At 43.9% G+C, this 24802-nt stretch overlaps 1 protein-coding gene across 5 annotated transcripts in view; it reads right to left on the reverse strand.

Moving 5' to 3' along the window:
- gria1a (glutamate receptor, ionotropic, AMPA 1a) overlaps positions 1 to 24225 on the reverse strand; it is a 77882-nt gene extending 53657 nt beyond the window's left edge. For 2 of the 5 annotated variants that reach the window (XR_005071077.1, XM_037076768.1), the window contains exons 1-3: positions 23643 to 24223; positions 23358 to 23492; positions 2239 to 2478 (exon numbers count right to left, since the gene is read on the reverse strand). Coding sequence is in view for 4 of the 5 variants with exons in the window: in XM_037076768.1 (XP_036932663.1) it covers positions 2239 to 2478; positions 23358 to 23492; positions 23643 to 23730 (463 nt within the window). In the remaining variant the exon portion in view is untranslated. Of the gene's footprint in view, positions 1 to 2238; positions 2479 to 23357; positions 23493 to 23642 lie in introns of all 5 variants that reach the window. The other 3 variants (XM_037076769.1, XM_037076766.1, XM_037076767.1) reach the window with 3 other exon arrangements.
- Between the last annotated feature and the right edge of the window lie 577 nt (positions 24226 to 24802).

Here is a 24802-nt window from a genome sequence, read left to right on the forward strand (position 1 = left end):
TACAGCTGGGCAACAGTCAACCGAAGCTAAAATTAGTGCTTGTATCTCATTATCGCTTCGTGTTGAGAATGTTCCGTACCGTACTGTATCACCGACAGACCTGTAGGCTGAAACATTACATTCCTTCCCCTCTCTTTCTTTCCCTTTTATGGTCTCACTATGTTCATACTGAATATCTTCTCGCCTTTTTTTCCCGTAAATTTAACTATGCGTCTGATGCGCCCCTATAAATCAGAGCCAGCCTGACAGGGTGGCCTGCGGGATCAACCAAGGTAAATATGGTCCTCCAAAGGCATCCTGGAAGACAATAACATCATAATGGAATCTGGCTGTCATGAGCAAACCTTCTGGCCAGCGGCAACACATGGAGTCCTGGCACTTTGGAAGGGGGGGGGACCATTTCCTGAATATTGTTTATGACGGGTTTAATGGGCTATCAAATTTGTTTTGCCGTTCTCTGCGTTTGAAAATAACAACAACAAAAAAAAGAGACTAAAGGCGCTTTCATTAGTGGATAGTGCGCGGAAACACAAATGTTGATAGGAAAAAAAAAAGCTGGGAAAATCACATCAAAGTTCCTGAGATGTAAGGAAAGTGACATCGCGTACGGTATATTTGTATTTCCCTGTCAACTCCAGATGATGGATGAAAACGCTGGAAAAACGTGGAAATATAAATGCATATCTAATGTCGGCTGGAAATGACATTTTTTTGGTATTATCATCATTATTATTATTATTATTGTTTGGCCGTTCCATGGCTTTATTTATAGAACAGCTGTAGAGTGACAGGAGGTGAGACAAAGGGGGAGGGTGTGCAGCAGAGGGACACTGGTTGGATGATGTGCATGCTCTGCCTACACACTATTATCTACAAGTGCTTTAAAGGAGAAGAAAATAAGGTTAAGATGCTTGGATAAAAGAAGCATGCACACACACACACACACACACACACACACACACACACACACACACACACACACACACACACACACACACACACACACACACACACTGACATTCCTCACAACTAAATACAATTTTTCTTAAAGGCTTAAAATAACCTGGTAGGAGGGGTGACTACAGCGTAGTATCCAGGCAACAGGAGGACTACTGATATGGATTCTACTGGCTTCATCCCACCCTTCAATCACACAGGGGTGACCCTGGCCACACGCGCACACACAAACACACACAACAGTTTTTGCAAGTGGATAATAAAGGGATCACAGGAGATAAAAAAAATAAATAAAAAAAAATCAAAAAAAATCTGTGAGACATGTGTGCCGCTACGGCCATCATGGATCTGGAGACCACTGTGAAATCTCCCCTGTCGCTGCTCCGGGTGACATGCATCTGTCTGTTAAAGCTGACTTAATTTTGAGCCGGTTTTTTTTTTTTTTTTCCATCTCTCACGCGGGTCAGAGAGAAACGCCGTCAGACGAAAGTTGCAATGAGCCATTGTACTGCGCGCATATTCAAAATAAGCAAAGTGTTCTTTGTTTTTTGGACACGCACAGAATACACCCCCTCTGAGTCATGCTCCAAAACCCACAACACCTGGGACAGATGGCATGGCATTATGGGAAGGGTATAGCTGATTGGCTAGAGAGGAGAGGCAGAGGAGGAAGCAGGAGGCTGACAGGTGTGCTGCTTTATTTTCTGCCAGCCTCTGCAGGAGTGTTATTAAGACGTTTAAATTGAAGGCTACAGCCCTGCCTGTGTTATTCCTTTTTTTTTTTTTCCTTTTGGCATGCTACTGACAAAGGGACATTTGCAACACGGGTTACTGCTGAGGACAGCTCAATGAAAAGTATAATCTTTTGTTCTATTGTGTGATTTATCTTGTGCTCAGTGCTGGTCAATGTTTCTTCTCTGTGTTCTCCCTCTTTCTTCCTTTGGCTGTCGACAATAAATGCTCTGATGGCTGCTCATTGCTGCACAATGGCTACAATTGACCCTTTTTGCTGTCGCCATGGCAATATGAAGACGGCTAATGGTGGCTGCTTAAATGACCGGCTCTGCCTCCAAAACGTCATCATGTGCATATAGTGTAATGGAGCTGCATTTTAGAAAGAAATACCATGTTGAAACTTTAAACGTAAGCGAGGATGATGATTTAAGTGAAAAACCTACACGTGTAATCCTCTTCATAAAGATGTGTCAAGGCTCAAACGATTTGTGTTAACCAAAGGCACTAACAATGAAAATAAAGTAGACGGTGAACGTGTTTTCCCACCTGAGTCAGAACTGTACATGTAGACAAACTTGGTCCATCCGTAGTGGTCGATCACTCCCACCAGAGCGTCCTGGAGCTCGGGCCTCAGCTGGATGACGAACTGGTTGGCCGTCTCGATGGGGAAGGACGGTGTGACGAAGCAGACATGCAGCGCTCCGCAGAAGGACATGAGCATGTTGACCGTCTTCCTGTCATACAGGCCGATGATGGCGTACACACCCTTGGAGAACTGGGAGCAGACTGCCGGAGACAGAAGAGAAAACTGGGCACACTTTTAGTTTTTGTGCTTAGTTTAAAATGAACTCATACACATACAGACATCATTAAGTTCAACTCTAACAGACTAAAAACAAATATACTAATTTAACAATCCTTTAAGTGGTATTTTAGTGTTCTTTAAAGTGTGCCTTGGTGTAAGTACATTGTACAATATAGACAGTATACTTTATAAGATTAACAAACAGTGCACTTTAATGTTAATCTATTTTACTTCTGTGTACTTCTAAAAAATATTCTAAATTTCAAGTATTTAAAAAAGTCATTAACTGTACTTATACACAGCGAAATGATATACTAGAAAGTATATCATTCGTCATTCACTGTCAGAATATGTTGCACTGATGATCAGTCTGTATACAAGTATACTCAAGTATGCTAAGATTTCACATACTCCACATATTTATTTTCTTGCACAAGTGAAAGTAAAGGCTGGGGCTGTTACAGTAAGCAAAATCAAATGAATACAACCACTTCACTTAGCTCCACGAGGAGGCAGCTGCTACTTTGGTGCGCATCAAAATGGTGCAAAAACCAAATGTAATCCAACTGCATAAACAATCAATTTTGCACAATGCAATAAAATCAATAACATTTGAACTGTCCGTCTTGTCCTTCACTGTTACGTGACATCTACATTCTATGTAGGCTCGTAATGATTTGACTTGAAATTATGACCTATAGATTTCCTCGTCTTTGTGAAACAAAGATGTATCGAGTTAAAGCTGAAACTATTAGTACGACTGATCACGGTCGATAACAGCTTTTCCAATGCGCTGCTTTGCCTCCATCTTACAGTCAACTCTAGGTGTCGTATCGTACAGTCGAGGATACTGAATGTGTTGAGTGTTAAAACTTTTAACAGAGAAAGCTATTTGGGAACATTCCCTTGGGCTCCGTGAAATTATGATGTTCAATTTCAGTATTTCTGATACTTTACAGAGCGAACAGCTAATCAGTGAATCGAGAAAATAATCATCACAACTCTATAATGGAAGTAGTCGTTAGTTGCAGCCCCGTATCAATTAAATTGAACTGAACTGAGCTAAATTGATTTCCAGATAGTGTGAAAGTTTTCATCGCACTTTCATCTGAGAAACACCAACACAAAACACCCAGATGTATAAAAAGAAGTGTGCTCTGTTGGGAAAAAAGGGGGCGAAAACAGATAGAAAATGAGATATCTGTCATTAGTCACACTTTGTTAACCCTTTCAATTCGGAGCTGAGTCATCAGACGGGGCTTTTGAATTTTCAGTTGAAAGCAGCTCTAATTGCTCCGTCCATTCCGCCGCTCTGTGGCACGTTTGTGCAAAGCTGGCCAGTTTTGTCCATCTGTGTCCCACCAGTCTGTGTGTTTGCCTTCAGTGAGAGGTGGAGGAGGTGAAGGCAGATTAGGCGTAAAGAGGTTAATCAATGCATCCCCGGGGTTCCATTGACATTTTACAAACAGCTGGAGGCGACGTCCATCCCTCATTTCCTTTTCTCCCTCACTCTCTCTCCATCCGCCCATTGTCTGACTTTCCGTCACTCCGACTCCCTGTCACACCTTCTATTTCCTTAAAATAGCTCGTTTGTGTCCATTGCGTCTCTTTGGAAGGTATATCCTCTGTGTGCTTTCGGCATGGCAGGCTATCTTTGCCCTCGCAGGTCTGGCCTGGGCTATTTTCTGCCGTGGCGATGGGTGGGCCTTACTTATCTCAGTATTTACCAAACAGATTGAAGCCGCTGCCTGTCCCCGTGCGAGGGCCAGCTCTCCGCTGGGAGCTGCAGGAAAGACAGTGAGAGGATGGCCCGCGCCCAAAACGCCTAACCTGTCACAGACCTGCACCCTCCGGGCAGGCACGTGTGTGTGTGTGACGGAGATAGAGGGAGGGTGAGAATGGGAGCGAGAGGGAGAGAAATTCGGCGGTATCACACAAAAATACATGTGCACACACATGGATGCACACACACATATGCAGCCTCTAGTGCTCCAAAGGCCTGGTGACTCACCCTACTTAAAGCAAGCCCTGAAATAGACATTTTGAGCCTCGCCACACTGACTCAGTAACAGAACTATCTTTCCTTCACGGCCTGCACACGCTCTCGCTATTAAATCGACACTCTCCCCGACTATTGCTTTCCTCTAGCACACATTATATTTCCCCTTACAATTTTCTAGGGCCAATTTCACCAGTGGCCTCCATGTTCTGCCTGGATAAAAGGTAATGAGAGCTTGTTTGACTTTTTGTGCGGTGTCCCATTACTGTGCCCTACAGCAGGTTACCATGTTTCACCGAACATGAGTCATTTTTTTCATACCTACAGTCTGACTGAGAAAAGAAAAGAAACATGCAGCCATGTGGCACCGACCGCCTGCTCCGCGCTGGCAAAGATTACCATGCGCTCGTCTAATTCGACATGAGGCGTGACACAGAATATTAGAGTAACTCAGCAGTCTCGGGTCTGGTTCGGTCGGCGATGGAGGAGCGGCCTATTGAGCGTGTTTGTGCGCATAAGCGGCTTGTTAGCGCCGCTCCACATGTGTAGCGACATTTGGCGGAGGGATGAGAGACCTAAAGTGATCTTGAAGACCCCAGCAACACCTGTCCACCCTGGCACAACGTGTCTCCTCGCCACAGTTACAGCTGCCACGGTGGTAGGACTGAGGTTGCCCGGGCAACAGTCAGATTCTCTGGCAGGGATTACAGCAGCTCAGAGCTGCTAAAGGACTTTTGGAAGATGAAGTGGGAATTGTGAGTGTTTGGACATTTTGTCATAATTAGGTTGCCCCTCAAGGAATTAGCAAAATTTGCAAAACTGGCTTGGCTTTGCAAAAATCCCTCGATATTTCCTGAAATAAAGAACAATTTGCAGCACATTCTCGCCGCACTGCATTTTTTCATTTAGACTCACAACAAACCATAATCATTCCCAAAAAAAGTCAACAGCAATATTCGACGCCTGCATACAGATGACGCGGCAAAGCTCTCCAGACTTTACATTTTCACCCCTTCCTGAACTTCTCTCCTCTGAATGAACAACAAGTTGATTTGCATTTTGGCCGAAGAGGATTGGGCCGCAGCAAAATGAGAGGAAAACTCCTAAAGGGTACCGATGCTCGCTCAGCAGGAGGAGCTGTCAGAAACAACTTGCGCAGCTACTGTGTTCCCTGTTCTCTGTTTCCTGTGCCCTGCAGCTGTTCCTCTGCTTAGCATGAGCCAAACATCAAATGACAGACGTGTCTGTGCCGGCTGTACAAAGAGGGCGTGTTTGTGACAGTTGCTCCTGCATCTGAAGCTGTGGATGATGGGGAGGAGCTGCGAGGGCTTTGGTAGCTGCATCCTTCATACTGTTCATGAATGTTTACAACCCGGTACAGAATGATACAGTGCCACTGGGACATCACTGGTTCACGTCTCAAAATAAGAGGTTGGCTACATTAATAATGAAGCTGTAAAACCTCGGCCATATATTTTAAATAATGATGGATTTTAAGGATTCCTTCATTATAATACACAGGTTTATTTGGTAACGCTTTATATTAAGCTAAGACACTTCTTAGCAGTTACAAACTGTTTATAGGCTCAGGTTTGATTTCATCCTTCTGTGCAGAAAAGTGCAGAATGAAGAATTTCGTTGTATTTTGTTGATTATATCCTTGTGTGCCATGTTTTGCTTTCTACTTCCTGTCTTGGTCTTCTTCCCACACTTTTTCTGTGTACACCTGTGATTTGTGAGTTAAAGTGTTCCTGTGTATTCAAGCCTGTGTTTTTCTTCTCTCTTTGTTGGTTAGTTTTTTTTTTTTGTTTGTTTGTTTTGTGCTCTCCTTGTTGCTTTTTTGTTGCTTGCATTTTGGATTTTGTATGACTTCAGCTTGTTATTGAGTTTGTTTTTTGGCATTCAACCTGCCTACTTCTGTGTGTCTTGCATTTGGGTCCCCTTATTGATCATACATTAAAAAAAAAAAAACTTAATAAGTGCATGGTTAAATGATAATAAATCCATTTTAAAGCCTATATTAAGTAAAAGTTTAACAGTGACATAATAGGTAAGGTTCTTAAGCAGTATTTTTTAACCTGTTTCTGTGATTTTTATCTTATAATCTAACAAGAAATGTGTCGATGATGCTGATGTTAACACTCACATGGTGTAGATAATGTTTCTTATAAGGGCCTTATTACCTTTTAACTAATGCTTATTACAAGAACCTGAATATATAGCACTGCACCGATTTGTTTAGTTGTGGACAAGGAACAATAGCCAGACATAAGTGAGAACATTTGACTGGGCAATATGCAAATACGGCTCTGCTTTTCACCTGATACATTGGCCAGCTGTATCAGTCAAAGGTATCAAGGTGCCCTTGTGCATGGTAGCTGTCTCCCAGTTGCTCCACTGGAGCTGATTGCCAACCTGTGCACAGGCCTGTGGTATTACAGAGCAGCTCCTCCATGTCGGTGTGTGTGATTCGTTTTTCAATATCTCTGCATTGCTTGATACGTCAAGAAAATCAATACAGCTGGATTGAATTGTACCGTGTGCAGTAGCAAAACCATTTTCCAAATGTAGTTTTTGGGGAAGCCAAACTCTAATCAGGTTTCCGAGAATCAATACAAGGATGCTGTTTTGAGAATGTTGGCTCAGCAGACACATGTTCTCTGAACTCACGGGGCTTACTGTGACCGCATGCAAACTGCAAATGTTCTGTAAGGATGTTATATACATTATATGCCTCCAAGAACACACACACACACACACACATACACAGAAGGGACATGGAGGTTCTACTATTTTCCTCCCCTGGGACATGCATGCCATTATCCTGTGCAACATTAAGGTCAGCAGTACAGAGGGAATTTCACAACGGTAGGATGCTGGGTTCAGCTGGAGGGAGCGTACTGATTGGAGGGTTCTTGTTCAGCCATGCATAAAGGTCCTTTTTTTAATAGAGCCCCTCTACTGAGGACTGACATGTTGGATGAGTCCACAAAATAGGACATCCGATTAAGTTGTTCATCCTATCTGCTTATCGGTTATAAGCCGTTCGCTATTCTGTGTACTTTTACCACAAAACTTCTGTTTTCCAAAGATATGAAATTAATGTTTTTTTTTGTTTTTTTTTTTTTTTAGGGCCGAAATCGATGGACAAAAAACATAGAAACATAGAAAGAGAGAGCAGCTGAATCCAACCCAGCTTTACTCCACCCTGGCATAACCCTGTCAGATTGATTCCCAGAGTCACACACCACCTTTATACAGTGAGTCTCACTCCAACTACTACACACCTGGGCTTATGTTGTCCGTCCAGTGTCACCTTTACACCACAAGACCATGGATCAGACTGATCCCTGGGGAGCTCAAAGTCTTTTTCAGTCAAAACTGGTAGCAATATAAGACACAACAAGGAAACCTGCTGATGCTATATTCAAGGTGCAATGTGTTAGACTCTTTGTTGGAGAAATGTAGGTTCTATGTAGGTTATCACGGATATTTTCACAGATATTTTCTGAATGTAGTTTGCTAACCAGCTAGCCCTGGCCATTAAGGGTTCAAAGCTCCTGTGCAAGCACTGTAAACACCAACACTCCACTGGCCCCTGAGTTGCCAGTCAGTAACGCTGGCTGCATGGCTAATTTCACTAACGGCAGCTACAGTTAGCAGTTACTCTGGTGATATGCTGCCCCCTATTTGCGTTAAGTATGAATTCAACAGGTGGCCAAACATATATCGCAAATACTATTGTCATAAACAGTTAATCACATTTGTTGAAAGATGTCTCCCACAGCCTGAGGCAACAACTACAAAAGTCTTGTAATTTTGACCACTGGTCCGAAACCCAGACATACATATAAGACAATGAAATAGGGCTGCAACTAGCGATTATCTTTTTAATTATCGATTCATATGCTGACCATCTTCGTGACTAATCCATTAGTTGTTGGGGTGTCCCTTCCATTGGACATCATGTGATAAATTGCCCTATGGGCGGCCTTCAAATGCCCTTTCTACATGCCAGTGGCTGCCTCACATTCAGCCAAAGCTGTTTTTTTTGTTTTTGCGCCCCTGCCCCTGAAACATAATTTTACCACTGCTTCCATGAAGTGAAGAAATCAGAAAATGTTCACATTTGAGAAGCTGAAATTCGAGGAATTAGACATTTCTTCTTAAAATAAATTCATTATCAAAAAAGTTAGCAAGCAATTTAACAGTTGAAGACTCAATCAATTATGTGACTTGTCATTGCAGCTCTGTTGTGATAGACAAGGGAGAAAAAAATAAAACCCTCACATTCGTGAAATCAGAACCAGAAAATGTATCACACTTTTACTGTACAGCTTGAATTGATTAGTTGATTATCAAAATCGTCTCAAATTGGTCTCCTAATCAACTTCAACTTTGATCAGTTGTTCAGCTCCATGACCAGTTTCTTTTCACACATCACTAAAGTCCTCATAATAGCCAGAATCAAAAGATGCAAACGTAACATAACACATTTTTTTTGCCATGACATGAGTCCTTGAGTCCTTACGTACCCACCACTTTTCTACACAAAGTGACGCCCTTGGTTACATTAACTACTGCAAGTGTGCACCCATGTTAACACGCCAACTTGAACCATATGAACAGTGTGGTTGGGAGCCTCCATTCACCCTAATCCCCTATCATTTCTATACTGTTAATAAAGGCATAAAATGCTCCCCCAAAATAAAAACATCAATCTGAAAATCTAGTGCAGATATGAAAGCAATTTTTCATGTTGGCTGGCAGGCAGTTCCTTTGGTTTGCTGGCTCGTAATCACAAGGTATGCTACACTATCTTGTCCATATTTAGTTTAAGGCATCCTTTTGAAAGATGGAAGCGGGCTGACAGTGGCAGGAAGGTTGCTGTCACATCAGGCAGTAATATACACCATCTCCTCAAGGGTGAAGGGTCACTCAATCAACCACAGAGCCCTTTGAGGGGGGGATAAACACATCTGACACCAGACACTGGAAGACGCACACAATCATCCTCCACTCAGCCACCCATGGCTAATAACTGTCAGATGATGTGTGTAATAAAAACAGAGAGCATGTTGTGGTCCCTCAGGTCCCATCCATCTTCCGGAGAGCTAATCAGCTATGTTAATGAGAGGCAGAGCCAAAGAAGTTGATATCCGATTTGCTCACGGGCCCATGCACGTGCGCTCAGGAGCTGCTTAGGGTGCAAACGCACCCTCCCCGACACCTCATCTCAATAATAATAATTTTTAAAAAAAATGTCTCGCTGGTTTTGATGAGAGAGCGTCTCACACCCAGCTTCTGCCTGTGAAGAATCCCTCAGGTGATGGGCGGGGGTGGCCTCCAACACAGCGTGACTCACACAGTGCAATCAATCCGCTTCCATTCAGAGGACAGGGACCCGGGGGATAGAAACACAGCATCAACGACGTGGATCTGCATGAATGTCCCCAGACCTGACTGAGTGGGAGGGTTTGTACTCTGGGATCCCCAGCTAATGACTTGAAATCTATTCTAGAGATGATTCATTCAACGATAACGCGTCGATGAGATCCTTCAATTGAAGCATATTGTCAAGGAACGCAAAACAGGTTTTAGAGGTTTAAAGGTGGAGGTTGGTTTTGCCTCGCTACATTTCTGCCTCTCTTGAGCACCCACACCCCACGGTATGTTGCACTCCAGAGAGGTGCGCTCGCAGGTCCCTGGAATAAACAGCTTTAGCTCCTCAAGCTTAAGGGAGATTTAATACCTGTACAAGAGCAATAAAACCGTGTTTATGTCTCTGCTGGTACCAGTGTGTGTGGCAAAAAAAAAAAAAAGAGAGACAATAATAGAGAAAAGGGAGAAAAAGAAAAAAATTAGGAGTTGATGTAGAGGTTGAGGTACTGGAGGTGGACAGAAGGAAACGTGAAGAAAAGAGAAAATGACAGGAAGTCAGCTTCCACTGCTGGGGGTAGCAGTGATCAGAGCAGCTGACCAGCCAAACAGATCCCAGATTAAAGCCGGGTAACACTGAACACTCATGGGAGATATTAGTTGAAACAGGGGGTAATTGAAGGTTAATAAGGATGAGCCAAAAAGCAAGCATGTCTTGGAAATGTAGGTGAGAGTGGACAGAAGGCGAGGCCGGTTGCTTGAGAGGAGAAAGAAACAGAAGCATTAGTGTCTGAGAGAGGAGATGATAGGGAGACCGCTGCGTACAAAGAGAACAGATGCCAGCCTAGCAGTGGGAAACGCAGGGACCACACTGCGAAATCTAGATTTCTCCTCTTTCCTCAAAGTAATAAAACAATGGCACGGCGTTGCCTCATTAAATGGGTAATCGAGGGTGTGAGAGCACTCCCCTCAGCTCCCAACATCCTGTGCCTCACTCTCCATCCCTCGCACGCAGGGCCACCGTCTCCCCTCCTCACTGTTTTGTCGCCACGTTTCCAATCTGGTTTGCAGAGGAGCCCTGCCGCCTGCTGAATAAATGCTTACCTGGGCAGCGGGTCAGAAACCCAGCTCGGACCAACTCCTGTCAGGGGGTATGGAAACTCCAATTATCTCCTTAACAATCATCCCTGAGCAATTATCTCCCCATCTGTGTATCAGTGTCGACAGGTGCAGAGGGACAGTTGCGCTCACACACTTCCAATTCTCTGACAGGAGAAGTGATGGAGGTGGATATGTGGAGCAAGAAGAGGCAAACACACAATCTGCATGCTAATTCATTAGGAATTATGCGTATAAACTAACAACTGTCCTCTGCAAATTCCAGCGAGGCCTCTGGGAAATGAGAGGAGGTGTTCGTGACGGACCAGAGCAGAATCTCTGAGTTAGAGCCAGAGATGCTGCATTTTCATTTTCTTACAACAAACACATAGAGGTGCAAGTAACAATTATTATCATCGCTGATAATCTGTTCATCTTCTTCTTTTTTTTTTTTTTTTATTCATCTGAAAAATGGTCGTCATAACTCAAACAATTCCTCAAGGTTACATCTTTATAAAAGAAGCAAATTCTTTCATCTAAAAAGCTCAAATTTCACACTTTTGCTTAATTATTGAACGTTTTCTTGAAAATTGTATTAATGGCAATTTGTTTTCTGGTTGTTAACTAATCAATTGATCAACTTCTTGCTCCAGCACTACAACTAACCTTGGTTAAAGAGCAAGCTTAGCAACCGTAGCACAGCCAGCCTTTAGATCTGGGTCTCTCCACGTGTTTAAATTGAGCATTAGCCTATACAAATAATTATGCATGGTGTTGTTTTATCAATATAAAAAAAAACCAATAACCCAAGAGCAAAAAGTGTAGGCTATGTTTATCTGCTGAAACATAAGCGGCAAATGTTAGCATGCAGGGCTAACTGGCTAACTCTGGTAATGCTAGCGCTATGTCCAAAGCCAAGAAGCTTATCATTAGCTATGCTAAATCAATCCTTATGTACGTATACTTGTGACAGGGTTATATCAGCAAACAAAATGAAACATTTCTTAGAATTTCAAACAGTAAAGCTGTTAAAACAGCAAAGTGCATGTGTCCTTTGTGTGAATTAAGCAGCAGGCTACATTTATTTGCTATGACAATAAGCTGCATATGTTAGCATGCTGGGCTAACTACCTAGTAACTACCTAGTGAGTAAATATTATGTCCAAAGCCACTTTTGGTGTTCTCCTTTAATGTAAGTCAGGTGGACAGAGTTTTTAAACCAGTTCTCATGTTGCAAATGACAACTAGCGAGTTAGCTAGCTACAACAAAATATGCTCACAAAAGGGTCAATTAGAATTGAGAATCTGCTTTTGTCCAACTATCTCTGAGGTCAAGGAGCCTTTGTTTTAAAAAGATTGTGGAGGAAAAGTGTAAAAACTCTCTCTCTCTCTCTCTCTCTCTCTCTCTCTCTCTCTCTCTCTCTCTCTATATATATATATATATATATATATATATATATATATATATATATATACACACTACAAATCTTATCTTGCAGTATTTTGTCTCAGTGAAGGTTTTAAAATTAGCCACAAAGGTCTGACAGATCCATGAGACATATTGTCATGGAACTGAATGACTTATTGTCTGACCACAACGCCTGTGAGTGTGTTTGGATGTCTGTGTTTCGTCTTGTTTGCTTTTCTGACCTGCAGAAACATGGCAAGGCAGTCATTTAGTACCGAGAGCATCTGCGGGACTGTGCAGTTGACAGCAGCCGTCTTGTGCTGTCACCGTAAGAGCAGTTACACCATGTCTTGCAGTTTAATATGCTTGTAGGCTTTGTTCCTCATTAAAGTACACAGAAGCTCCCGAGATGCGCTGTACGACAAAAAAAAAAGAGGGACTCCGCTTCTGTCTTTGTTGCGAAACCATGACAGCTGCCGTCAACCGGCGCTCGCTCGTCCCTCCACCCCGCTGCACCAATCCGGGTCCAACACATTGTTTTCTAATTGCCAGCCCCACACGTCTTAGCTCAGACCTCCACGTCCCAGCTGCCATTACCTCCAGGGACGACAGATTTGTTTTAAATACTTGGTGAGTGCGCATGCATACAGAGAAGGACTTGGAGCAGGCTTAGAAAGACAATGAGGAGAACAAACAGAACCAGAGTGGACACTGCCGTCAGCATTGCGCATGTGTTCGGGGGCGTGTGTGTCATAAAGACTGGTTTCTTGTCAACACAACAGAATTCTCAAACCTCGAGGCGCCGGCTCGCCAACAGGGTTACTTTTATGTGGCGAGTGGTTCTTAGAATCGGGTGGGATTAAATGACTGGCTGCTTATTTTCCCCTTCCCAACCATTTCTGTCTTCCGTCACCCCTGCCCCGTCCGCGCATCCCCGCTTCCCTTTCTTTTGCAAAGCAAAAAGGGAGCACACACAGAAACAATCTCTATCCCCCTTCTGCTCCACACTCTATCACTCTGCTGCTTGGGGAGCCGTTTTTGGCTGATCTACATTGATTGCTATGGGCCATTCTCTATCCCTGGCGCTCCGGAGCAAAAAAAAAAAAAAAAATCCAAGCCTTCTCATTCATCAAACTAGCACCTGCCAGACTCCAGCCCCAGAGAACAACCGTCAGTTTCTTTTTTTCTTTTCCCCCCACCCTCCCCGTTCTCTTTGTTTTCTCCTCGACAAATAACTGTCATGTCCATAAGAGTCAGGAGGGAGCGGCGATCTGCTATTCGTCCAACTTGTTCAATAACACGTCGAACAGTCGGTAATCCCTCTGACATGCACGCACTGTGGAAGTCAGTCGCCACAGCTGGACCTCAATGACTGACATGGTGGCTACACAATAAAATACAACACCCCAGAGCCTCACTGACACCAGCCACCAGGTCTGGAAATGTGACCTAACCTCCATCCCCCCACCCTCGTCCCCTTAACACACACATCCCAGCTGAGACACTCCTTTCAGCAGTGTTGTTTGCCCCCGGAGGGTGAGAATAGAGCAAAAAAAGAAAGGAGATAATATAAGAAATACAGAATTAAATGCAGGATATTTATAGCTTCTAATTTTAAGCATTTCGGTGCTTAACAGAATTGGTAGAAATGTCTTCTTCTTTTTTAGAGATATTATTACATATTTATGCTTGTAACTCCATGGAGTGATAGCTTTGGAAGTGTTGCATTGAATAATACATTAAAAGCATCTGCTCCAGCTCTGTCTCTTGTTAGCTATTGTGTGTGTGCAAGTGGGCGACCACACAACTTCGCAAAGCAGACTCACGTGCTCGCACCCGTTTCTGTTTAGCTGTTACAACAAACGACTCTGATGAGGAAAACGCAAGGCAAGTGTAGCCGGACGCACGAGGAAACATAACACAAAGGTTTTTTCATGTGTGTTGAGGGCTGGTGGACGTACTCTTGGATTTTTGTAGTCATCGCAACTATTTTGGCCCTCAACTCATCAAATCAATTCATGAGATCTGGCAATACAGCCACACTGCCACACTTTAAGTCCAATGGTGAAAAAGGCAACCAGTAGAGTGCATACCTCCGCCAAGGCCCAACAGATCCTTTCACACTTCGTCACACTTGAGAGCCTCACACAACTGCAACTGCAACTGCTTAATCCTAATTCAAGATAGCCATAATTAAGATCTGCATTGAATTATACTCACTCATAGATACCAGCCATCTAAATACACTTCAAGATCCATGCATTATTCCCTGAGGAACTAACAAAGAAGTGAAAAAGTGATTCGTTATCACTCAGTGTTAGAGAAAATGAGAAAAACTCCCTGGTCAGTCCCTATCCTTGATCCAGTTTTGTATGTGTAATCCTGCTGACAATCAAACCAACAAATTAATTAACCAATTAACCATCCTACCAACAAACCAACAGACCAAACCAACCAACAAACAGACAAACAAATGGACAAAAGTGAAAACATAAACTCTTGGGTGGAGGTGAATAACAAAAAAAGCAGAGCAGTCAGCAAAGCCGACATTTAAGTTATGGATATGCAAAACAGTGATTTACAATCTCGACAATAAATCCGAGCAGTCAGAAGAAGAGAAACAGGCTAGGATAAAGACCATTTATCCGACTAGAAAACCCCCCACAAATCTCCAAGTGAAAAAGGGACAAAATAACCTCTTCTGGTTGACATAGTCATAACCCACTAACAGAAGCAGTGACTGTGTTTGAAGAGGTCACGAGCTAAAAGGTTTGGAACGATTAATCTAAAATATTTTTTTTTTTTAAGGTAAAACTGAAAGCACAATCACATGGAGTGTAATGGGTCATAGTAGAATCAGAAGTTTGGATAATAATTCAACCATTTCCATTTCCTTTTCCTCTTTCTAATTGGTTTGGTTAACCTTGGGGTGTGTTTAAAGTCGACCCAACTGTCTGGCTATGACGCAGGGTTCCCGGCTCTCAGCACTTAACTTGAAGGGTAGAATGTTATTACTACTGAAAGGAACTACGGACAAAATCACAGAAATAAGCTGTAATAACCTGGAACTATCATGTTCATGTTGAGTCACACTTCTAAGGAGCAGTGGTCAAAGAGTATTCTCGCCGCCTCACGGAGACTCTCCATGAACATTTTGTTTCATAAACTTTGACTTGCAGATTTAGCACGGTACGTAGAGAGAATTCAAAACATTATTTATTTCGGAGTGATTGATTCGACCAGCTATATTTAACATTACACTACCAGACTGACTGCAGCTTTTGTTTCAATATTCCCTGATTATTTACATCCAACCTGCAACATCGCGTCACATTTCTTTGCGATAAGTTGGGAATATGTACTCCTCTGCAAGCAAAACTTAAGACATCCAATTTGTTTGATATCTTCATAACTAACTTCAACACCATGAAAATATAATTGTAACTTAAATTGCTTGTACTAATTAAAAGTCATTTTCGCTCGCATCACTGATTTCCAACCCTTCAGGACTTGATATACTATGGATGTCAGACCACTGGACTTGACCTCTACCTGTACACTCTCTGCGACAAAGACCTACGTACATCCCATCACCCAACAGTAATTCATATCAATCCTATAGGCCTGCCTGGAGGGAAGCAAACCCCCCTCCTCCCAGCCTTGCTGTATTGATCAGCTCGGCAGGCCTCTGTACTCAATTCACTGATCATGGCTGCCTCGTAGATCTTCTTCCAGTCCTCTTTAACCGGCCTTCGTAGACCCCAGGAAATACTGCTGCCTATAACACAGTGACAACACAAATTGTCTATTCCGTGAACACTAATTAGTCTCTAATGAAAGGTTTATGATCAGGGTGGCTGAACTGGACACAAAATCAAACGCAACCGTGCTAGTGACTCACAGTGCTTAATGTACATATAATTCAAAGTTCCATAGTGTAAGATGTTACATTTTGTTGCCAGGTGCAACATTCTGCAGGCAGTTTTTCCAACCAAAAATAGCCAAAGCTTAGCCTGAATCTCACCACACACATGTTGGATATCAAAGAGAAAAGTAGATAAAATAGGCGTGAGCCTGCAGGGGATTTGACATGAAGCTTGCTATTCAGTGACGTCCTTATTATAAACCAAGTCAATAGCAGATTATGGTAATGTGATATCTAACTGAGGGGGACTGTGACTAATATTCTCCGTGTACACACAGCATCCCTGGCAGTTATTTTTAACCACGGGAAACATGTAAAATGAGTCAATCCAGCAAGTGCTTTCACTGAAAATGTGAAAACAAAGGCACATATAGGAAGTGAGCCATGATCCATACAAACAAGTGCCAAGAATGCAGGTGTACCAGTTGTTTTGTGTATGTGAAAGCCATAAAGAAGACAGGGGAATGCAAATGAGCTCCGATACGCAGTCCCACATTATGCAGACAGTGTTGCCGTCGTCATTACTACCCTGATGACTCCACAGGCTGGAAATGAAATGAATCACTCCACCATCAACATTCAACATTTCTATCTCATATGTTTTGTTTCATCTCTCTCCTCTTAGTTTTCTCTGTCAACTTTGCCCTAGTCCACCCCAACTCCCCAACCTCTCGCCCCTTTTCTCCTGCTCTTTAGTCAGGTGCCAGCAAGTGTGTGTGTGTGTGTGTGTGTGTGGTGAGGGGGCTTGCTTGTGGAGGAAGTGGCTAGTCATAAGAGCCAGCTGATGAGTATCACCCTCATCCGGAGCTCCATTCATACCCGTGCACAAGGGCCCATTCACCCGCTGCTTTTCACACTTGTGGACCCCCAAGAGCCCCGGGCACATTCCCACACTCACACACACTTACAGAGGTGAACTGTCACTCAGTCAAGACATCCTACACAGATACCAGAACGGGCACCCAGATGCATACACACACACGCACGCACTCCTCCACTCAGTGGCATTATAAAGAAATCCAGGAATAGGCCGCTTTTCTCTTCGGACTCATTATAAACAGGCCCTGGAGCCCTTCTTTTTCCTCAAAAACATGTCTCTATAGCCTCCACATCCAATGCTCTGTTAGAAAGAGTGACACACAGCATGAAGAGGTGTCACTTTCATTCAAGCCGTCTCCCTCTGCAGTGAATCTTTCTGACATGCGTGTACCACAGCCCACCATCATACCCATGGACTGCAGTGATACGCGTGACACGATGAAGAGAAGATGTCATATTTGATGGCATCGTGCGGAGGACTGAGAGGGGTGACTCGACGGAGGAAGGATCCGCAGACATCCGGAGTGCTGAAAGTGTCAAGGTGTAGTATATATCAGGTAAAAACTAAATACTGGCAGTGATCCCTGATCAGATAATCAGTTTCAAGACGTTTCCTGAAATCGTTCAGATCGGCGAAGATCTGTTTTTTATACTTTTACCTAACTGTTAAACAGCGTTTGACAGCAATTAACTGCATGGAAAGACACAATAAAAGCAGTTAATGGAAGGTACATGCGGCATATTGTTCGACCTCCTGTATGTTTGCTGCTGTCTCTCCACTCAGTGTACGCTGTGACTAAGACATCATTGCGCCTCCCTCTCCACATCCCTCTCTGCTGCTATAGGCACCATGTCTGATCCACTAGCGACATCCCTGGAAATGTTCAGCAGCAGCCTTACCCTCATAGTCACATCACATCCCATTCCCAGCACAGGACCATCTCATTAATGAGGGCATCTTGGGTGTGTTTACATTTCATTACACAGCTCTGCCTGGCTCCCTGTCCTAAATGGCAGGTGGGGGGGGGGCTCTTATTGTATTTTCAAAGATAACCCTGAAAATTATACACACCATAAAATACAACTTTGGACAGGATGGACTTCATAAAGTCTGTGTTTTTTATGGACAGGTAGGGGAACAACACTAAATAAAGGGAAAATGCAGGGATATAGGCGCTATACTCCAACAGGGAGGAGTAAATTTTCTTTTAGTGATCGGGCTCAACACTCAGCAGCAGCCAGCACCAAATGTCTATAAATCTGCATTGGTGCTGCTGCACATGATGCTTTATTTCAAATCCAATTCTGAGCTCATAACTGCATCTCATAAGAACTGCAACAACCACATTACATAAAACCTCTGTGGTAGCTGTGGAGATTTGCTTATTTGTTAACTTTTGTTTATTTAATTTAGCTTCTATATACTTCGTACACAGCTGGGCAAGTGTGTGTTCGCTGGTGTTGTAACAGTATTATATAATAAATAAATATCCCAGAAAACCATTTAATGTCACAACCTTTACCAGACGTTTATGGCCGTTCAACATTCAGAACCAGAACATTTAGAAGTTATTGAGAGTTGGTTTGTAAGACTTTCTTTAAATTGGTTAAATCTAAATTGATCCCTCGAGCCTTTAATATCCGTGGGCCCAGTTATAAAGAAGACTTTGACCTTAACAAGGGACAGTGCAGATGTTTGTCACCCCTCCAGTGCACACACTTCCCATTGTGACAACAGTGAATTTGATGAGGACTGTTGAGTTTCCAGTGCACCCATTTGCCAGCATCTGAGCCCTCCCTGCTGGAAAGTGGGGTGATCCGTGGGATTCCACTCAGAAACTTCATAGAGAATATTAGTCACTACACCGTAAGAATCGTCATCAAGCCACCCAACAGCTGGCTAGCGACAGAGATGAGATCTCAAAGGAGCAGAGATGAGATGAAGAAAGATATTATGGAACTGTGCCGTACACAAGTGCAGTTTCCATCATTGGCTGAGGGTTTCTACATCAACAGGGGAGGAGTTTAACTCAATCAAGGTTCCAGTCCCAAAGCCACGGCTTCGCACACTACAGAGGGCTAGGATGGGGGACCAGGAAGCCAACCAAACTGCAATAAAGGTGGAAGGTGCATCGTTAGGTCCTCCCTGAAACCCTGGAACCTAATGAGGTGCCACTGAGTCACATTCAATCTTTAGTTCCGGCAACCAAAGCAGTCATTAAGTGGGAGGCCTGGGAGGAGATGGGGACATAGATTAAGAGCAATGACCGGTGCTGACACTTTGGTCGAAGTTATCCGGCTGCAAAATGCAGACTGAAGGGAAACTACGAGACATTAGGCTGCAGACATCTCTTAATACAACATGATGTAAATGATAACTTGCCAGAGAAAGACAACACACAGCAAAACAAGCCACCAGACAAAGACATAAATACAGTCGAGTAGACTCTCTGTGTAGGGCGCTCCTTGGGGAAATGGAAGGTTTTGCTCAAGGTTCCAAAGACTCAACTGACTCATGGAGACAAGCGTATGGAGGATTATGTTATGATACCTGATGGGACTGAGGGTAAAGTTCTGTTACACAGTGCAGCCCGTCAACGTTGACTGGAGTTAGTCCTCCACACTAACATCAGGAAAGATACGGAGACCATTCACGGGGCTGAAGTGATCTTTGCTACCTCCCCAACATTAAAGCCCACAAGAGGATTCTGGATTGAGAAATCTCTCACAGGTAGAGCCCTGGGTCTCGCAGAGCTAACACAGCCAGTCGCTGCTCCCCCATCACCTCACTGCAATCACCACCAAAACACCAAATTAATTGTGACCATGCTGCATAACAGCACGCCAATTCCAGCTGGTGACCTTTGTTGTGTGTCATGCCCCCTTGTCCCCCTTTTCTCTTTCACATTTACTGTCTGCCTTTTCACTCTCAATCTTTTCGATAAAGGTGAAAATTTCCCCCAAGAAAGATGAAACACTGCAGCTTGGCAAAGATTTTCTTCCTTATCAGAAGAATGAGCTGATTCAGAGCCTGTCCGGATAGCCTGAAGCGGTGGAGGACGCTATGGAGCCCAAGCCAGTTGGTGCAACACACTAACAAGAACAGAGCAGTTTTCAACTACTCATCCCAGAACCAGGGGAAGAAACTAAACACAGTTTTGTGAAAAAAAAGTTGGTCATTTCCAGAACCAAAATGGTTCTGCCGTTTGAGACCTTGGATAAGACTCTTCTTTGTTTTTTATGGAGAGATCTTCTGATGAAAAAAACACCCAGAGTGGCAGGTGCTCCAAAGTGAGACCACTCACAGCCCATGTTGTCCAAAATAAGTACTGTGTGAACAGTCACACAGTACATTTGTTATCACAGCCAACCAAGAGAGTCTGTTCGTGAGATGGTGGAAAAGTAATTTTATGTGGGCAACTGTCTCTAGAAGGGAGAAGGTTTAGAAGAGTCCAAAGTCTTGGCAGGGAAGCCTTGCAATCTCTTGGCCACTGGATGCTTCAACCTGAGGCAGTGGGCGAGAAGTAACCCGTCTGTCCTCAGCCACCTTCCTGCGTATGCCAGATCTACCAGCAGTGACGTTTGGATGAATCATGATGATATAGGGTCCAGTGAATCCAAATTTGACTTTGATTGGCGTCGAATGGACAAGTACCACCCAACGGATGAAAACACTACCACCGTGCAGTAGTAGTATCTGTTAGACTTTAGCGAACCACTTTGGCCCCTAAGGGTATATTGTCCCCGTTACCACCCAAGCTAAGATCTTGATCCAGTGTCTGTGAGACAGGTAATGAGAAAGTGAAAGACAGCCCAAGTATGGACACGTCAGAGAAAAATAAAGACAATCATGTCTTTTGCAACCATCACAGAGTTGCTCACCTGTTCAGGTTACAGTCCTTACAGCAACATCTAGAGTAGAACCACAAAGCATGAGTCTGTCCAAAGGCTAGAACTGTGTACTGTTTTAACTGGTGCCCAATCAGCTCAGGTGCTGACGACAGGGTTCAGCCTTCCCATCCGTCAGGTTAAGCTGTGTCCTGGCTCCTCCACTGTCTTAACTTGGCTTAAGGCGAGTCGCGCCAGTACAAGGCTTTTGTTAGCACCCAAAATCCTGGCGCTGAGGAATCATGAGCACTGGCAGTACTTCGACAGAAAGAACAACTCCACAGACGACAGCCCTTGTGGCAAGAGACTTGTCAGGCTGTCAACTCCAAGTTGGGTGGTCACACCGGCCTCGGTTTCTCCGGCAGCCACCTGACGAGTGGCGAGCAATGCTGATATCCTCCCCAGCAGCTGGTGAAGGTGAACTCAAGCAACCTACCGTCTGCAAGTGTCATTTCCACGCTCCACCTCCTGGACACGGTGTTAACTCCCGGTTTCTACAGCAACCTACTCGCACTATACGACCATAGTGTAGGGCTTTGGCTGCCTTGTGACTGTGTGTCAGATATGAAGTGAACATCTGAAGTTAATTAATTTGCCAATGATAATGTTTATCCCACTGTGTGTAGATATGGAGATTTAATGTTTATTAGGGTTTGTTTTCTTTCGTCTCAACGTGCTTGGTTTAGCTCTCCTTATCTGTTATTTTGGATAGAAGCAAACTAATCAACAAGCAGACAAACAGAGTGAGTGTCTGGAGTGGTGACAGCATTCCGTAATCAACCTAGAAAGCATTTTAATGCCTCGTCCCTGACCAGACATCTGGGGCTATTCAACATACCGAAGAAGGAAATTTAAAGGTTACAGAGAGGAAGTCCTTCAGTTTTGCTCTCACTCTGAGTCAGCCATGTGTGTATTTCATGTATTTTTATAAAACTGCAACACCCCCCCCCCCCCCACACACACACACACACACACACACACATACACTTTGTTGATTCTGTGAGCTACGATTGATAACTGTGACTGCTTCCAAAGCAGCGGATATGGAATAAAGATCAGCTTCTAAATTCCACACAAGTTTCAAAGTGGAGATGCAACATTCAGCATCTGAAAGAAGTAATGAAATGTCTGTCACTGAGGCAACATCACACCCCGTGGCAGGGAGACAGGAAAGGCTGGTTGTCAAAGGGTATCTCCTGGAAGTGTGCGCCTTCACGATGGTGAATGTGAGCGAGCCACAGGCATATTCAGAGGAGTCGAGGAAGGAACGCGGAAAAACAAAGCTGAGAGGTCTCGAGGGCGACCAAAATCTTGTCAGAATACAAAGGAGGGATAAATGCAGGGTTAACAAAGAACAAACAATTCAGACTGGCATTTCTTTTGCAAAGCGCAGACATGGAGTAATTGTGTGTCTGGTGTAATGGCACACATTATCACCCACAGGAGTATGGCGTCCCCACTGCTCAGACCAAAGACTCGGGATAATGATTTTCGCAACTTGCTTGTTGACCATAAATCTGTCCTCCTGCTGCCAACATCCCATTTTTCCAATCTACCATGTCACAATTATTCCTCACATGAATTAATTCAAGATTTAATAAGATGTGGCTGTTACAAATCCATATATAGCCCCACGTCAATAAAGATCCGATCAGCAAGATCAGGCAGGTAATCCTAATGTCCTCAAAGTTGAATTGTGTATTTTTGTGTGTAGGCACATCTTTGCAAAGGTTTTACAGAGGGAAGGGTTTAATAAATGTGTGTTCAGCCAGAAAGGGATAATCGGATTGTGATCCGTGGCTAATTAGAAATGCATTTAGAGTCGTTTCCCCTCTTTGTTCACATCGCCTGAGAGCCCTGATCTGCGCTCTGTGGCTCATTGTTTTCCACCTCGGTTTAAGGAAAGGAAAGGCGCACAGGGATCATTGGCAGCCGTTTTAAAAATTCACATGGTTGTAAACGCTTATGTTATATGACTGTAGGACCTGGTGATGATGATGATGATGATGATGATGCCACTGCTGCAGAGACTGATTAAAAAAAATAAAAAAAATAAAAAAATCTCCCGGTTGCTTCCCCGGAGCGCAAAAATCACGGCGCAATCACGCCGAGGAAAGCATGAGAGCAGAAGTCCTTCTCGGTCCCACGCAACAGTTCAGAAACCACCCAAACACACAGGAATCTTTGCAGTAGGCCTATAATACTGTATGTGCGTCTAAAGCCTGCGCGGGTTTTAACACCCGTGGAGTTTTTTTTTTTCTCTTTACGAAAGTCGATAAACAGATCCGAGGGGAAAGGAGACACAACGTGGGAAATGCCGGCAAAGATACAAGAGCCTACTTACAGGCGTATGTCATGGAGAAACTATTCCCCATCTTGACCATATCCACCTGCGGCACCAGTTTGGGGATGTCCTGGTGGTGAGAGAGGGCGAAACGAAAGACCTCATATTCGTGCGATTCGGTGGGGAACAATCCTCCTGTTGAGCAGCAAAGAACGAGGAGTTAATGTTGGACACAGTGGACGGGGGGGAAAAAAACAACACAGCGAGCAGAGAAAAGAGACATGAGGCAAAACTTGAAATAGAGATAAGAGACATAAAGGTCGGACGCGTGTGCGCCATTCTCACCTATATTGATGTTACTTGGGAAACTTGAGCTTGAACCCAAGCACATCCCCAGTAAACTGGTGTAGAGGATGGTGAGGCTTCGCTGCATATTTCCTTTTGCATTGGCGAAGGGAAAAAGAGCCGAAATCCACGCATAGGTTGTGTTTTTGTCCGTGTGGTGAAGTTCGATGCCCGGCGTCACCCCCCCCCTCCAAAAACAAAAACCCCAAACAACTCCGGTGGGCTCCCCGTCAGAGCAGCCGTTTCACCAGCGACGCGGAGACGAAACGGAACGAGGCGGAATTTCGCAATGGCGAGAGGAGGCACCTTTCTCTCTCCTCTTTCCCCTCTCTCTGCTGATGCTCTCCTGTCCTTGGCTGCTGTTGTATGAGACGGAGAATGACTTCAGCGTTAGGGCGCGCTGCAAAAAATAAGCCCGTCTTTGGAAATGCTGTTGAGTCTCGATGTCGAATTTCTCTCTCTCTAGCGCTCTCTCTCTTAAAAAAAAAAAAAACAACAAAAAAACAGCGTTTTGAGACTTGATCCCACTTGTTCCTTGTTTGTTTTTTTTTCTGTTTTTGCTGATTTAAAGAAATGTCTGCACGTAAGTGTCACAGAAAACAAGGCAGAGAGAGAGAGAGAGAGAGAGAGAGAGAGAGAGAGAGAGAGAGAGGGAGCAGATCGCGCACAGAGGAGCTGACAGATCGTCCAATGAATAATGTATTTAAATATATATTTTTTTAAAGTGGCTGTCACGCACTGAGAGCAAATGGCATCGCCTCACCTCAACCAGCGATGTCTTTGTCAGAAACAGAAAAAAAAAGAGCACTTTACACACACAATACTTGAACATTTTTTAGCCTGGCTGATCCGTCCTCCAGGTGGATCTGCGGGTATTTTTTGCAGCGTGCACCCACAGGTCCCTCGGGAGACGCACCAGGAATTCACCGATGTCCATTCACTCTCCCGCACTGCAAGAAGTATCCACGTCACTGCCCACGGCATGTTTACGACGTGCTTTTTGTTTCGTAGCAAATGAGCGTTTGCTTATTTCAAAACAGTAATAACACAGAAAAAGAAAAAGCTGTCCACTTTTTGCCAGAGGGAGGGCGTTCAGCGTCTTTGAACGTCCTGCAGAGGTCACACGGTCACCCAGAGGAGAATCAGCTCAGTGATAAACA

Source organism: Acanthopagrus latus, chromosome 18, assembly GCF_904848185.1.
Source record: "Acanthopagrus latus isolate v.2019 chromosome 18, fAcaLat1.1, whole genome shotgun sequence".
NCBI classification, from domain to species: domain Eukaryota; kingdom Metazoa; phylum Chordata; class Actinopteri; order Spariformes; family Sparidae; genus Acanthopagrus; species Acanthopagrus latus.